We start from the raw sequence: 17,398 nt of genomic DNA, 5'->3' as shown, positions 1-17,398 counted from the left end.
CTAACCTTAAGGTGCTATACCTTGTGACTGGTGAGTAGATCTCTCCGTAATAGATTCCATACTTCTGGGTATATCCCTTGGCAACAAGGCAGGCTTTGTAAAGAGCTACTGTCCTGTCTGCGTTCAACTTCTTGCAGAAAACCCACTTGTTTTTAATCGTTTTACGGACGCTTGGTCTATCAACCAAAGTCCATATACTGTTATCATTTAGTGCTGACAGTCTGTATCAATTGCTGACTTCCACTTTGCTTCCTGTATGTTTTGAGGTTCACAGTAAGCTATGTTTGCATACTCCTCACTGTATTTCTTGTCTGGGACACCTTTGTTGCTCCTCATGGAACTCTGTTCCCTGACTTGTTGTCTGCTTTGACAATCTCTGATTCAGACATGCTTTCTGCTGCCTGTACATCCAAAGATACATTTTCTTGTTGCTCCACTGCTCCAGTTAGTGGTGCTGTCTCTGGATTTAAGAAGATGTTTACTTGTAACATCCCAAAATCTGTATCCTTTGCTTTCATCGCAGTATCCGAGCATTATACATTCTATGGATTTTGGATCTAGCTTTCTCCTTTTCTCCTTTGGTATATGAGCAAAAGCTTTGCTCCCGTAGACACGAAGATGACTGACACTTAGTTTTTTCCTGGACCATGCCTCCATTGGCGTTTTACCTTTGACTGCAACTGTAGGTGCACGATTCATTAGGTATACTGCAGTAGACTCTGCTTCTGCCCAAAATGTCTTTTCCAGGCAAGCATCACTTAGCATAGTCCATGCACTTTCAACAATTGTGCGGTTTGCCTGCTCACCATGCCATTCTGTTCCGGTGTGTAAGCAATTGTCAGCTGATGCTTTATGCCATATTGCCTATGAAATGCGGCTAAGACTTTGTTATCATACTCTCCACCGTTGTCTGATATCAGGATCTTTAGTTTCAGACCGGTCTGATTCTCCACCAGGTTTTTGTGATCCACAATTTTGTTGACCACTTCACTCTTCTCTTTAAGGAAGTACATGTGTGTCATTCTTGTGGCGTCATCAATGAGAGTCATGAAATACCTGTAGCCACAGATTGGTTCTTTCTCCATTGGGCCACACACGTTTGTGTGCACTAGAGCTAGCGTTGTCTCTGCTCTAGTAACTAACTTTGGAAATGAGTTGCGAGTTTGTTTGCCTTTTGTGAAACTCTCACACATGGGTCTTTCAGCATTGCTCACGGTGATCCCTGTTACCATTACATCTAGCAGTTTCATACGTTGTCATATCCCAGATAACCCAAGCATTTGTGCCACAGCTCCATTGACTGTTTTTCCTCAGTAGCCATCATTGCAGTACACTCCTCAGTGTCCAGGACATATAGTTAGTTGTACCGGGTTGCTGAAGCAATAACAGTCTCTCTTTTATTCTGCACCATACACTTGCCATTTCTGAAATTGGACTTTGTAGCCTTTTTTCTCTAAGACGCTGATAGCAATGAGATTACTTCCTAAATCAGGCACATACAACACATCTTGGATATCTGAAACAACTGTTTCTCCTCCAATTCTTAAACATACTGTGATTGTCCCAGCTTGTGATACAGTAAGGGCCTTATTTCCAATCCCTGTAACTGTAGTGGGAATACACGGTGTTATAGAATTGAACCAATGCTTATGCAACTGAAATGTCTAGTGGCCCCCGAGTCCATGTACCAGCCATCCTTCCAGTGACTATCTGCTACATTCAGTGCTGACTTGTTTGGCTTGTCACGCTGCTTCTGCGCACCACTTGAATTTATCATTCTGCAATCTGAAGCATTATGCCCTATCTTGTGACATAAAAAACATTTGAATTCGTGCTTTTTGGACTTTGTGCCCTTTGTGATCAAGCCAGAACACTCAGCTATGCTCTTGACTAGAATACATTCTTGGAACCACAGCAACTTGGCCCTTACAATCTCCGTTGTCAGTTTAGTGTCATTTGACTCTAATGCAACCACCAAAAAATCAGATTCTGCTGTCAGATTCTATAACATAGCCATTGCCACTTCTTTCTCGTCCACCTGTGCCCCCACAGATGCCAACTGCTGGGCCATCGACAATAACTTATTAATGTAATCGTTCATGTCCTTGAAGGCACTCTGTTTCGTTCCATATAGCATGCGTCTTAAACTTATCCTTCTCATTAGACCTTTGTCTTCATATGCATTTTGCAGGGCTTTCCACATGTCTTTAGCTGACACTTTCCCACTGACTATTGAATAGGCATACTGCTAAACCTATCGTCCCGATGGCTCTGTATACGTCATCTGGGTTTGGACCTGCTCCTGGGTCTAAGGTGACCTTCCACAACTTTTCCCGCTTAAGCTGCATCTCCATGGCAAACTTCCATGTAGCATAGTTCTCTGAACCTTTTAGCTTAGCAAAGTTCATGCAGTGTCCTGTGCTATACATCCTTTCTGCACTTGTATAAAATGTCACTTTAAACTTTGTCAGTGGGATTACTCAAAAGCATTCAGGGGGTTAATCATCAGGCACACGCGGGTCTGGGGCGCGGTACTGGGCCCATAACCTGTTGGCAGAGTGTATTGGATTCCCTGGTACAGTGACGTCAGTCCACAGACTTAATGACTTAAACAGTAATGCAGGTGAATTCGGTGAACACAGGTGACTCGGATGTAATACTGATATAGGTAATTGGGCCCCTTATATCATACAAGGTAACAGCATTGGTAACGGTACTTATCAGGAGTTGTCTCTGGTGATGAGGGACGGAGTACTGCACAGCCATACAGTCTGACTCCCGCTGTAGAGAAGACGCAGTGCCCGGCTCAGCGTCAGCTTTGGAGCTGCGATTCATACAATGGAATGCTGTGAGTCTCTGTAGCTGAGATCCGCTCCCGTTCTCAGCTCTGCACGCTTACACACACCAGTACTCAGTCTCTCTTACCCTAAAATGGAGGAGCAGCGATTACATCACATAGCTCCGCCTCTGAGTGACTCTTGGCACTAGGGAATTAATACTAGGGGATGCGCCCATAGACTGCTGTGTAGAAGGAGACAGGCACAGAGCGTACCATATCCCAACAGATAAATCACCGCAAAAGTATCAACCAATCAGCTGCTAACTGCCATGTTACAGGCTGTTTTTGAAAAATGACAGGAGATGATTGGTTGGTAGTTTATATCTCTCCACTTTATCACTCTCCAAGGCTTAGTACATCTGCCCCTGTGACAATACTAAATACTTTTGTCGTATAAACAACCCTTTATGAAGCTAAGAACACTGTACGCTGTTTGCTTAAGAAATACCGTATGGGTACGCTATCTGCGTAACGATCGCTAAGCCGTAGGCGAGACGCTCAAGCGTCACGTTCGCTCACGGCCCAGTGATCACAGGACACGTTATTGGTTATGTCTAGGGGAATGATTCGCTGTAGCGTAGCCTATGCTCGAGACCACGAGGAGGTCACCAGCGATGCAGACGCTCACAACACTATACCTTTATGTTAAAACCTTATACCAATGAAATACACTGAATACCTTAATGTGAGTACAGGGTGTAAGTGCAACCTTGTGTAACCTGACTAACTACAAAGCTGCTTGAGCGTCACCGACGCTCAAGTGAACACTTAACACTATAGAAAATACACAGATACTGGTTTAGGTTCCAAAGCCTATTAACTATGTATTATAACTAATATACTTGCAAAAAGGAATCACAGTACAAATGATACACTACAGTATAACATAAACCACCTAACCAGATAACTATACAGGAAACACACTACAATACAATACAGTTAAGTTTAAGGAGAAATAAGAGAAGATGAGAAGACAAGAGAGAGAGAGAGATTTTAGAGAGATTGGCTCACAATAACATTAAAAGACAATATGGTTGCAGCGAAGCTTACACATGTGAGGAACAATCGCTGCGCAGTTAATCAATGCTGAGAATCTTTGTTTAGAAAGTACTTGAGCTTACCCATGCTGCCTGTCCCTATATACACAACACCCAGCTACACAATCGTCCCTACAATGCCGCATGGGGCAGAAGCTAGACTCCATTTTATTCCAAAATGTCCAAGCCTCAAAACAATGCATATGTTCTGATTTTACAATTCCAAACAATCTAAATCACCTTTCACAATTTCAAGCAAACACAGTATCTCTATAACCAGAGCATATGAGTTATCACAAGACCAGACCACCAGGTACTCACAAGTATCAGCCTGCCATTGCTACCAGCACATATTCAAAAGTACTGCATGGTGGTATTTATGATTAACAAGATCCCAGCTACCATCACAGATTCCACAGGGCACCAACACTAACACCCAACAATCATCACAGCCAAGTTACAATATCCTATTTAAACCAGAAAGCAATATGTCTATATTTCCTTCTATAGCCATGTGATTCTATACTTAGCCTTTGGGAAGGAATTCTGTCCTGGGGATGTAGCCGCCATGCTGCTTGATGCTAGCTTAGTTCTGAGTGTCAGTCAGCCCTGTGATCTCCAGTGGGTATATCATACCTGCATTCCAGCTGTGGGGGTGTGTCAACTAGAGATGAGCGGGTTCGGTTTTACTCGGTTTTACTCGGTTCTCAAAACGGCATCTTATTGGCTCACGGATGTCACGTGTTTTGGATAGCCAATAAGATGCCGTTTTGAGAACCGAGTAAAACCGAGTAAAACCGAGTAAAACCGAACCTCGCTCATCTCTAGTGTCAACCACAGGAAGTGTGTGTCCCTCCCAGCATGTGAGCCAGCTGCATCAGTGGCCTTGGTTATGTAACACAATGGGTGATGACCAACACATTCCTGTCTAGTGAGAAGCTATTGTTTGGCGAATACAAAACAGAATCCTGTCTGGGTTTTGTTCTATATTCATGATGTCCACTTTCAGTTGAGACAATGACATCTCAGCCCTCATTCTCCTGTATACAAATCCAGCCCCATTTGTAAACACAGGTGTTGGCCCTCCTTATTGAGTCTCAAAAGCTCAGTGTAATTAAAGGCTATTGTACTCCGTCTGCGGGAAAGATACTGATTTGGAGTACAATTGATCTTCAATTACTATTCCTGTGTTTACCTTATGCATGTGTAGATATGAGGCCCTCTTAACATGCAAACTATTGTTTGGGGGATCTCTGAGGTCAAAGAGACATTTGAGACCTACTGATGCCTGTCTCCAACTGTTCAGATGCATGACTAAGTAAGAACAAATAATAATAAATAAATGGACATAACTTCTTATGTCCATAACTATTCGCACGAGCAATTAATACGCTCCAAACCAACACCGGAATATTGCTAATTAAATACTCTTCCGATGGGTACCAAACACTGCTGTATGATTCCTGTTAGACCCTTCGTACGATGCAAAGAGGGACTCCTCAGCTCAGGGACATTCTATTTTAACCAAACTTTCAGAATCTATCAAAGGGACCATGATCTATAAACTACATTAATTGTGAACAGTTGTAACGAATGGGTCGCACGCTACGACTACGTAAACTCTACCGTAAATACGCATACCGCGCCTGCGAGTGCACGCTATTGCGGGTATGCGCCTTCACGGGAGAGCGCACGCATGCGCAGCACGGACCAGTGTGCGGTGCAAATATGGCAACGTGCATAGAGACATTTTTCTGACTTCGACAGTCCACCCTTTGGCAGTCAATAATAACTGCCACAAAACGTTTAAGGAGAAAAATGTAAGTCAGGGGTTAATTGATTTCCATGGTGGGGTAAGGAAGAAGAGAGGAGTAGGTGTGAAAAGGGTATGACCTAGTGAGAGAGTAGAAGCATGTGTGTATGAGTCCATGTTTGGAGGGTCATGTATCATCGTGCCGTACGTGTGGTAAATCAAGCTTCGAGGTATTGCGAAGTATACATTTGAATTCCTTCTTATCCCGTACTAAGGGTCTGTGGATGGGCTGTCAAACTCTACCGAGCTCATTTCGGCTATGGTTGTAACAAAATGGGGATGCACATTTTAGTTGATGATACATGAATGGGGGAGGTATGTGGTTGCTGATATCTGTGCCTGTATTCCCTGTCGACTATGTGTGTTATTACCTGAGGGTTGTAGAGATGAAGATAAAGAACACTTATGGAGAATGCAATGATATTCTATGTCAGGGAAATGTACATCTGTCGTTGAGGTTGTGTTCGGTATCTGTTGAGAGTCGTCTTCTTTGCGCTGTATTGCTCCTTAGGCATGAGCAAATAGCTTTGTCTGAGCCATCAGATTTACAAAAAATGTTGGGCTAGCGTGAGTTTAAAAGTACTAGGGAAACTGGGGATCCATGGCAAAGTTCATCAAGTGTCCATTTCTCAAGTGGTCAAAAGCTTCATCTTTGGTCTTGTCTGTTGTCTTGTCTGTATGCCGTCTCGTCAACTTCCTCGTCCAAGGGGTCTTTGTATCTTGGAGAAAAGCAGAAAAACAGGTGAAAGAAACGGACCGTATAATCGCATTTTCATCACATTCTGGTTTCTATCATTGGGTCATAAATCAAATCCAGGTTAATTACAGTTTCCTCACTCCTCAAGCTCATCACTTTTGTACTTTGTTTGCACCTCATTAAAGCCTGCCCGCATCTAAATATCAATCCAATAAATATAACAACACCCAAAATACATAGGAGAAACTTTCCAACATCCATTATGACTCCTTGAGCCCATTCTCCCAAACCGGAGAACCAATTTCGCGGGTTCAACCATGACACCCAACCAGTCAGCTCATTATCTACAGCAGCAAGGGTGAGATTGTGTTTTCGACGAAATTCCCACTTCAATTGGAGAATATCGTCCATCTTTTGGTCTATGACCTCTACCGGATCCTCGGTGCTATTTGTGATATACGTGCAACACTTTATGCCATACTGTGTTGCCAATGTAACACAATATCCGCCTGTTACTGCTGTAAGATAATTAAGAACCATCCTATGCTGAACTAGTTCTGTTTTGTAGGCTTGAAGTTCTCTTCCAGTGTATCTAAACGTGTCATCATACATTTCAGTGATATTATCTAACAAATTGGCGAGTGCGGAAATGTATCTATAATTCATCACTCCTCGAGCGGTACGAGTGAAATCTAACGCTACCAGAACCTGAATCCCGGTGGATTCATGGATAAGATCAGAGGCCGGATGCTCTAACCTTTCTGACAGTTGTCTTTTAACTCGGTGCTCGTAATGAGTGTGAGTATAAGGAGCTTGGGCACCACGGTGTATGTCCTTCATTTTGTCATGTGTAACAGTCATCACTTCAGGCAATACTTTTCCAATATAACACAATCCTTCAGAGTTTGGGGCAAGCCACTTGTACGCCTTTCTCCCGCATATGAAATATGCATCATCGGGGAGAACATATGGGACGGAGAAGGACATGACCATGTTACAAACCTTCCAGGTGAAATCTCCTGACCCTAATTCTTCCATCTGCCTAATGCACGTATCAGTTTGTATGATATGTGCACAGTATCCTGGTGATACCTCTCCAACTCTAGTAATCCTATTTCCTAAGGTATATCGATACCGGAAAGATTTTCCTCTACTGGCTATGTGGCGTACCAGCTCTGTATCTGTAGGCATTCTATCTGCTCTGTGTGAAAAGGTCATGGTAAGGTTGCTCCATGACACTTCCCAATTTCCCGGTTTTCTGGGATTGGAGATGTTAAAACATATGAGGGACCTATCCACATGGTATTGGTGGAGCTTCAAACTAGGAGGGCTGGAGATGTTAAACCTCCGGTCCACCGGTCTCCCACCACTTAGCTCAAGTACCTCCCCTAACGTTAAAGGAAATGGTACTAGCCCTGATTTACTGTGACCCTGAGGTACTTGAGAGCATACCCAACAATCTGTTTGGTTTAACACGTTACCCACTAGAGAGTGATAGTCACTCAATGGATGCCGGTCCATATGGATATTAAAACTGGATTGGCATTTCTTTGTTACAGAGCCTACAGATACAACTTTCTTTTTGAACTAACATTCCTTCACAGTTGTTTACAAATAACATGGTTGTTAGATCGTGCCCGGTACTCGCCTTTGCTTGGTGATTGGGTTGCTATTGGAAATTTACACCTCCGTCTCAGTCATCAGGACCTTTCTGGATCCTTTCTCGACCTCACTGGTACTCTCACCGAAACAGACTGCTCTGGTCAACATCATGGTTAACGGGAAAAATCCATATCACAGTCTCTTGGGGCAAGTCCATCTTACAGGAGGAGAAAAGAAGAAATTTGTAAATGGGGTATAAGAAAATCAGTTTGAGGGGGAGAGAACTCGTTACGATAATAAGTTCTCTCGTCTTGTTGTTCTTCTTGTTCTGCTGTCCTCTCAAAGGTGTTGTCTCTCAGTCTTCAAAAACGATCATTCTGGTGATGCAATATTCCTTCCTAACCGACGATCTTTCTGTAAGGAGCAAAAATCTGGCATTACCATTGGTCCAACTGAGGGGTGACATAGCATCTTTAAACCATGGAAACATGAGTGAGAAGAGAGAGAAAATAAAAAAAACAAAAGAGATAGAGAACAATTCATGTGCATATATACATTACATAACTCGACAATAACTATCAATAAGAAAAGAGAAACAAAGCATTTTTAAACATTGTAAGAAAACATTGTTAGCATTAGAAAAACATTGTCAGACTTATTAGGCTGTCATATCTATGTGTCTACTGGTCTCCTTGAGCAGTCCCTCCCCACCAGCACCTGCATTACTCCACTGTCTGTATCTGGCCAGAAATACATTGTGGCGGAGGTCATGCTGGGGTTTGGTAGACTTCTGCAAGGACCAAGTGGGTATGCAATGTGTGAATTCTTACCACTACTAGTCAGAGATGGGGATAGAGAGAGGGAGAGAAAAACATTTTTCACAAATACATTTACAACTTTTCACCTGGTCATTCCTGTGTCTTTAGTGAATGACCTCCCACTTCATTAACCGTTACTTCAGGCTTGCCTCCATTCCTAATAATCACCTTTCCTGCCTATGTGATCCTTGATTATAATGGTGTGTATTGTAATTTTGCTCATTTCTTGGTCTAGGGGGTCTAACTTTATGTGGGTTATTACAGTTGCTAGCACAATGCCCTTCTCTTTTGCACAGATCACAAATCCTTAAGTTCCTCCATGTGCCAATGGCCTGGGGTTTTGGTTGATTTGATGCCTCCTCAAACGCTTGGATGCTCATCACCATCAACCGCTTTCCCTGTACCTACCTGATTCCTTGGATACCATGATTATGTCGTTGTCTAGGGAGTTGATATACCTTCTGTGAATCTTTGATCATACAGTTAGATCTTTCCTAGGATCTGGGTAATCAGACATGATTGATCTCAATTCTGTCCGGGACCAGGGATGGCGCATTGCACTGTCCTTGAAGGGAATGGTTCCCTGATCGTCAGTCTTCCCATTGGGGACTGTGATCACCCTGACAGGACTAAACTCAATTACATCACCTTGTTTTGGTCTTATAATATGGGGTACATTTGTTTGTGCGTGATATAAAACATTGTACGTACCTGTGGACACGACCTCACCTGACCCTCCGTTAGGGGGTTTGATTATTGCCTTTACCAATTTGGTCGTGTCCACCTGGATGTCTTGTAGGATGGCTTCTGGAAGAGGTGCCGACATCGTTCTGGGCTCACTTTCTTGTTTGTATTCCTGAGGGAGGTTTGACATGGGGTGCAGCTTGCACAGGTTAATAGTTGTACATTCAACAGTATTACAATAATCATTGTTACATTTATTACACTTATTCTTATAATCTATATTACAGTTGCTAAGAGCGTTTTTATTGTTCACCCTTGTGTCTTTCTCTCCGCAATCAACCCCTCTCCTGATGCCACTGTCTCTCCTCTCAAGATAAGAGTCAGAAAAGTCAATAGACTCTTTTTGTAATTCACTTTCCTGTTGCCATAACTGTAAATATTCATAATGTTTATTTTGTCTCTTCGTTGGTTCAATGAGACTTATCCTCCTCCTTAAATTTTGTAACACTACTGGACTGAAGCTACCTATTCTTGGGAATTTGTCCCTGTCTTGTACAGTCATTCTCTCCCATTCATCACATAAAACCTCTGTGTGACTACCGTATTTTTCACACATTACATATCGTGCCGACCCAACTGGTCGGTTCTCTGAATCAACCCGAACCGAGGTTGATCGCCCCCTACCTGAACAACTGGCCCCCATAATCTGCAGGCGTTGCTTATTCCTCCTTGGATCTTTATCTCAAGGTTTTCAGCGAACCCTTACAAACAAACCAAGATGTCCTTGGGCAGGCCGGCGGTGGTGGTTTATCAAGTACCCCACTTACTTCTCGCCCACGTTGGCCTGTGCTGCAATCACTGTAACCAGAGCTGCTGTACCCAACCCAGGGCCCCTGTGAACCTTTATTTACTGGGGCGCGTTCCCCAGCAAGTATCGGTTGTTGGATAGTTCCTGAGTGACCAGCGAACTTCCCTTCCAAAAATAAAAAATTACACAAATCACGTCAGAATGTACAAATAGCGTTTGTGACCACTTTACTCTAATGGTATTAGGTCAGATTACTAACTACTGCACACAATTACGTGCGGTCCAATCGTTCAGTACACGAGCACTACTTGTCATGTACTGAAAGATCAATGGAATCGATGTTTCCGGCCGCGATTCCTTCAGCAAGAGCTTGTATGGCCTATATGGGTTCTGCACCAACACCCCAGGCGTTGTGCCACTGGACTTTTATAGCGGACCTCTTTGTCTATTTTACCTGTTACCTTATGACCTCCTGGTCTGTTACCTTATGACCTCCTGGTCTGTTACCTTATGACCTCCTGGTCTGTTACCTTATGGTCCGCTATACTCTAATGCTCAAATATTATTTAACCAGGGATGCCTCCCTAGCCACCGTATATGTCACTTACACGTATGTCCCTTGACGAGTACCCGGCTTTCCTTTTGGTTCCACCTTACAGTTATATAAACTTTTGTATACAAAACACACTCACTCAACACATGTACACTTTTGTTTCTATATCTATTTCTGCGCAGAAATTGTCTTTAGGCCAAAAGTGTTACCAATTAGGAGCAGGATCTGTTAAACTAAATTTCAGATTTTCCAAAAATAGATTTGCGTTATTTACCGCTTCGCGTTATCTACCGCTGTGCGTTAATTATCGCCTTTGCGTTACTTCACTTTATCACAACTTGAGCTACGTGGGCGTAACCGGACGCTACGTTGCGTAATGTACACTGCGTGCGTCTGCCTTTTGGATTGCGTACGCTAGTCTTTGTTAGCGACACGTGTACGCAATGCAAAGGATCCACCGTAACACAATATATTTTTATCAATGTAAATGATCCCTGATCATCTACCGCAATCCACACTGACTGCCTTGTATCTCAGACAAACCGTGTCTTGTTCTATACTTTAACTATTACCTCTAATATGAAATAACAGCAAATCTCTTTTTAGCACTTTCTATCAACTATAAAATTGGCAAACAGGAATAGTGATATACGAAAATGAAACAGAAATGCAGATATATGCGTGCGTACGCAAGACAAAAGAAAAATAAACAGTTTTAAAAGGACACAAGCGTTTTGTTCTTACTTCCGGTTACCGGGTTCCTTCAGCACTCTTTATCTAAGCGAAGCAGACGCTTATCCCGCCAGCACTATGAGACAATCTCCCACCCTTTGCTGGGGGATAATGTCTGCTGATCTACCTAGTGCAGATGTGAGAAGTATAGGACGAGTTCCCAATTGACAATACTAAATACTTTTGTCGTATAAACAACCCTTTATGAAGCTAAGAACACTGTACGCTGTTTGCTTAAGAAATACCGTATGGGTACGCTATCTGCGTAACGATCGCTAAGCCGTAGGCGAGACGCTCAAGCGTCACGTTCGCTCACGGCCCAGTGATCACAGGACACGTTATTGGTTATGTCTAGGGGAATGATTCGCTGTAGCGTAGCCTATGCTCGAGACCACGAGGAGGTCACCAGCGATGCAGACGCTCACAACACTATACCTTTATGTTAAAACCTTATACCAATGAAATACACTGAATACCTTAATGTGAGTACAGGGTGTAAGTGCAACCTTGTGTAACCTGACTAACTACAAAGCTGCTTGAGCGTCACCGACGCTCAAGTGAACACTTAACACTATAGAAAATACACAGATACTGGTTTAGGTTCCAAAGCCTATTAACTATGTATTATAACTAATATACTTGCAAAAAGGAATCACAGTACAAATGATACACTACAGTATAACATAAACCACCCAACCAGATAACTATACAGGAAACACACTACAATACAATACAGTTAAGTTTAAGGAGAAATAAGAGAAGATGAGAAGACAAGAGAGAGAGAGAGATTTTAGAGAGATTGGCTCACAATAACATTAAAAGACAATATGGTTGCAGCGAAGCTTACACATGTGAGGAACAATCGCTGCGCAGTTAATCAATGCTGAGAATCTTTGTTTAGAAAGTACTTGAGCTTACCCATGCTGCCTGTCCCTATATACACAACACCCAGCTACACAATCGTCCCTACAATGCCGCATGGGGCAGAAGCTAGACTCCATTTTATTCCAAAATGTCCAAGCCTCAAAACAATGCATATGTTCTGATTTTACAATTCCAAACAATCTAAATCACCTTTCACAATTTCAAGCAAACACAGTATCTCTATAACCAGAGCATATGAGTTATCACAAGACCAGACCACCAGGTACTCACAAGTATCAGCCTGCCATTGCTACCAGCACATATTCAAAAGTACTGCATGGTGGTATTTATGATTAACAAGATCCCAGCTACCATCACAGATTCCACAGGGCACCAACACTAACACCCAACAATCATCACAGCCAAGTTACAATATCCTATTTAAACCAGAAAGCAATATGTCTATATTTCCTTCTATAGCCATGTGATTCTATACTTAGCCTTTGGGAAGGAATTCTGTCCTGGGGATGTAGCCGCCATGCTGCTTGATGCTAGCTTAGTTCTGAGTGTCAGTCAGCCCTGTGATCTCCAGTGGGTATATCATACCTGCATTCCAGCTGTGGGGGTGTGTCAACCACAGGAAGTGTGTGTCCCTCCCAGCATGTGAGCCAGCTGCATCAGTGGCCTTGGTTATGTAACACAATGGGTGATGACCAACACATTCCTGTCTAGTGAGAAGCTATTGTTTGGCGAATACAAAACAGAATCCTGTCTGGGTTTTGTTCTATATTCATGATGTCCACTTTCAGTTGAGACAATGACATCTCAGCCCTCATTCTCCTGTATACAAATCCAGCCCCATTTGTAAACACAGGTGTTGGCCCTCCTTATTGAGTCTCAAAAGCTCAGTGTAATTAAAGGCTATTGTACTCCGTCTGCGGGAAAGATACTGATTTGGAGTACAATTGATCTTCAATTACTATTCCTGTGTTTACCTTATGCATGTGTAGATATGAGGCCCTCTTAACATGCAAACTATTGTTTGGGGGATCTCTGAGGTCAAAGAGACATTTGAGACCTACTGATGCCTGTCTCCAACTGTTCAGATGCATGACTAAGTAAGAACAAATAATAATAAATAAATGGACATAACTTCTTATGTCCATAACTATTCGCACGAGCAATTAATACGCTCCAAACCAACACCGGAATATTGCTAATTAAATACTCTTCCGATGGGTACCAAACACTGCTGTATGATTCCTGTTAGACCCTTCGTACGATGCAAAGAGGGACTCCTCAGCTCAGGGACATTCTATTTTAACCAAACTTTCAGAATCTATCAAAGGGACCATGATCTATAAACTACATTAATTGTGAACAGTTGTAACGAATGGGTCGCACGCTACGACTACGTAAACTCTACCGTAAATACGCATACCGCGCCTGCGAGTGCACGCTATTGCGGGTATGCGCCTTCACGGGAGAGCGCACGCATGCGCAGCACGGACCAGTGTGCGGTGCAAATATGGCAACGTGCATAGAGACATTTTTCTGACTTCGACACCCTGTATATGATGTTAAAGAGCCCAAAACGTGCAAATGTGAACCATAATAATTTCCATAAACCGTCCCATGCAAAGCTGCGCTACAACCTAGAAATTTTTTTTTCACTCATTCTTACAGCTGTTGTTCTGGGGCTCCTTCATTCCTCTTACCAGCTTCAGCCAAAACCTGCGATGCATATTCTCAGCCCTCTGTCACTATTCATATAACAGAATAGACAGAGCCTGGGTAAAAAGATCTGCAGGTAGTAGAACTCTTGCTAGAGGAAAGGGCAAATTAGTAAATCTTTCTTTTGTCGTTGGTAATGCAGCTTGAAAGACTTGTTTGTGGAAATAGCTTACATAGAGCCCACCCTAGCTATGGCTGCCGCTTGTCATGAACAGCACTCACCTGAGCCTGCACCAATGTGTGTGACGGAGTTAATCATAACAAAAACAACTGGTCTATCTGAAAATGATGAATCCACTTCCCCTTTAATAAAACTTACAGTCCCTATTATAGTTCAACACTGTAATCACCAAGATGTTATTCCAAAGCTAAAGAACCTATGGGCCTATATTATTCTGCCCTTTGTTGTTACTGTGTATGTGTGTGTGTGTGTGTGTGTGTGTGTGTGTGTGTGTGTGTGTGTATATAACTGTAGCAGTATATCTGTCCCATGCATTATTTATCTAACTGTATCATAACTGAGTTCCTACCATAACTGCCGAGAGTATTCCATGGAGCTACTGTATTAACTCTTTCCCAAAAAAATCTAAAACTAAATAAAAAGCTTCCTTATGCTACGTTTCAGGCTTCCTACCTCCAATTTTAAACTGTATCAATGGGGTGATTTAGATCTGGTTGGATTGAGTATCGCTGCTGCTTACTTCGGAGAATCAGCGATACACAGATATGGTAATGCAGCAGGAGGTGTCTGGTATAAGTAGGCACCTTCTGCATGCATGTGTGATTCTCTGCTAAGTGAACCCTGAGGTCACGCAGAACAGCCGCTGCAGCTCCGTTCTGAGAATAATAAATCTCTGTAAGAAAACAGAGACCCTGGCCTTGGCACGCCCACAAAACATAGGCGTCACGCCTTCGTTTTGGGAAATGGTGGCTGTCGCCGCCTCCTTCCTGCCTTCAAATGACTGCAGACTGTCATTCATTTGATGTCTGCAGCCTTACTGTGTCCAACGACGCAGTATAAGTCTGGCGCTTGCCCAAAGTAACAACAAAATTACATTGGTACTTTGCGCATTAGCCATTATTGCGTTGGTACCTAAATCTGGCCCAATATGTGATAGAAATCCTCTTATTTTTAATAGTACTGCCTTCACGAACTCCTCTTTTAATATGTTAATATATATATTTCAATGTTTCTATTATTTCACATGATGATGTATTATTTACCTTGTTTATGCAATAAAATAAACACCAAATCATGCTGTATTATTAAAAAAAAATCTGATTATTTGTTATCAAATTTATTCCAACAGTGTTCATATATTCCCCCATGTGAGAGAGAGAACCAGAAGAATTCTGAAATTGTTCTGCGCTGGGAGAAATATTGGAATAACGAAATTGGCTTCCAGCCATTTACCTGCTATTTTAACCAGCATAGAAGGTACAGTATGACCTAACTTTATGGACATTTGTGAATATTTTACAAAACACTTACATTGCTGCTATTCAACAGCCTCCTGCAGCATTCTCTAATAGGTAGATAAACGGGGCTCAGGACCATTGCTTCCAGTAGGTTGACTGAAACTCTGAATTAATGAACTTATGTTACTCACTTTTTATTTCCCCCACCCTGTGCCAGCAGTTGGCATTGAAACAGTGGCTTATCCAGGGAAGAGCGATCAGGGCGATTTCAACTACTCAGACAGGAAAAGGGGTGTGTCATATAGGTGGCGATAGCCCTGATTGCCCCCTTCCCTGGATTCCATAAGCAACCAGCATACTAACAGTGAAGCTCCCAGTTGCTGCCACTCCTTCTTCTTAGTTATACAATGGAAATATGGGGCTGAACAGAAGATGCCAGTTCCCCCACATCAGACAATGTAAGAGGTTGAGGGATACTGTGCATCATCTGAGAAAGTGAAGTGCCAAAGGAGCAGCACTCTGGCCGAATATTCTAGATCACAGATGGGCAACGTTCGGCACTGATTTTGCAACTTTCAGCCTTTTTTCATGATCTAGTTCAGTATTTGAGAAATTAAAAGTAAAACCATGTGTAATGCACTTACACGTGTATTGTGCTGTCTACTCTGCACTATTACATTTCCGTATACTTTTTAGAACCCTTGTGTACAGTATTTGTGAATTTAAATAAATCCTTTTTTCAGCAGGTGATGACACAGGACATCGGTAATCTTGTGAACTTGTGTTAGAATCAAGTATATCCCTCTGTGAAATAATTTTGAAGTACACAGATATCTGTGCTGTGGTACATACACTAAAGGAAAGTCACCCGTCTGGAAAGTGAAGGTGACGGGCAACAGCAGATGTGTTAAGTGTGTACTGTACGTACGTGTGTGTGTGTATCAGTGACGTGGGGTGCTGTCATACTCTAGTATATTACAGAGTTTTGACTATAAAATTTACATGAAAAATAAACAGAAGACATTTGTAAATTTCTTCTTTGTATTATTCTAATCATTTTTATAGTCAAAACTCTGGAGTATACTGGAATATGACAGGTCAGGAGGCACTGCATCACCTGCCTACCTTGTCCACTAGCCTCTGATCAAAACTCACCAAATTTCCAGCAGTGTATACTGCTGCAGCTTTGATTATGCCCATATGGACCATTGGGTTCATATATATATACGTGTGTGTAAATCTGGCTCTTATAGTAGCCAGTGCCTACCCAGCCATTTAACTCAGTATACCTCACTTGGAGCAGGAGCACATACTGTAGGATTTATAGGAGACCCAGCAAAGGCAGATTTTATTTGGGGGTGTGGGAAGGGGGCACCAAACCATTAAGTTACACCTGCTGAGCTGTATGCAGGTCACAGAGAGAGAGAGAGAGAGAGAGAGAGAGAGAGAGAGAGAGAGGGTGGGCAGATTTTATCAAGTCTGAGAGAGAGATAGTGAAGTTGCTTGTAGCAACCAATTAACATCTTGCTATAATTTTTCAGGCATAGCCTGACATCCTAACATGACAGGATCCACTCCTGTATATATGCCACCCCGTACATGTCTGTGTCACTCCTTGTTTCTGTGTCCGTGTGACTCTGCTTGTCTGCAGGGCTGTTTCTAGGCAATTTGGCTACCAGTGCGAGATTTAAAAATGCACCCCCCCCCCCCCCCCGATTGACATAAAAAAAAGAATGCGCCCCCCCCCCCCATAGATATAAGAAAAGAAAAATAAATGGGTGTGACCTCACCTGAAAAG

General features: G+C 42.6%; 1 protein-coding gene across 1 annotated transcript in view; it reads left to right on the top strand.

Moving 5' to 3' along the window:
• KCNMB4 (potassium calcium-activated channel subfamily M regulatory beta subunit 4) overlaps nt 1-17,398 on the top strand; it is an 89,752-nt gene that overhangs the window by 40,567 nt on the left and 31,787 nt on the right. Inside the window, exon 2 of the mRNA XM_063927470.1 lies at nt 15,492-15,619. Coding sequence (XP_063783540.1) covers nt 15,492-15,619 — 128 coding nt within the window. The remainder of the gene's footprint in view (nt 1-15,491; nt 15,620-17,398) is intronic.

This window comes from Pseudophryne corroboree, chromosome 6 (genome assembly GCF_028390025.1).
Source record: "Pseudophryne corroboree isolate aPseCor3 chromosome 6, aPseCor3.hap2, whole genome shotgun sequence".
In the NCBI taxonomy this organism is placed as follows: Eukaryota; Metazoa; Chordata; class Amphibia; order Anura; family Myobatrachidae; genus Pseudophryne; species Pseudophryne corroboree.
This window is presented reverse-complemented; position numbering and strand designations above follow the sequence as displayed.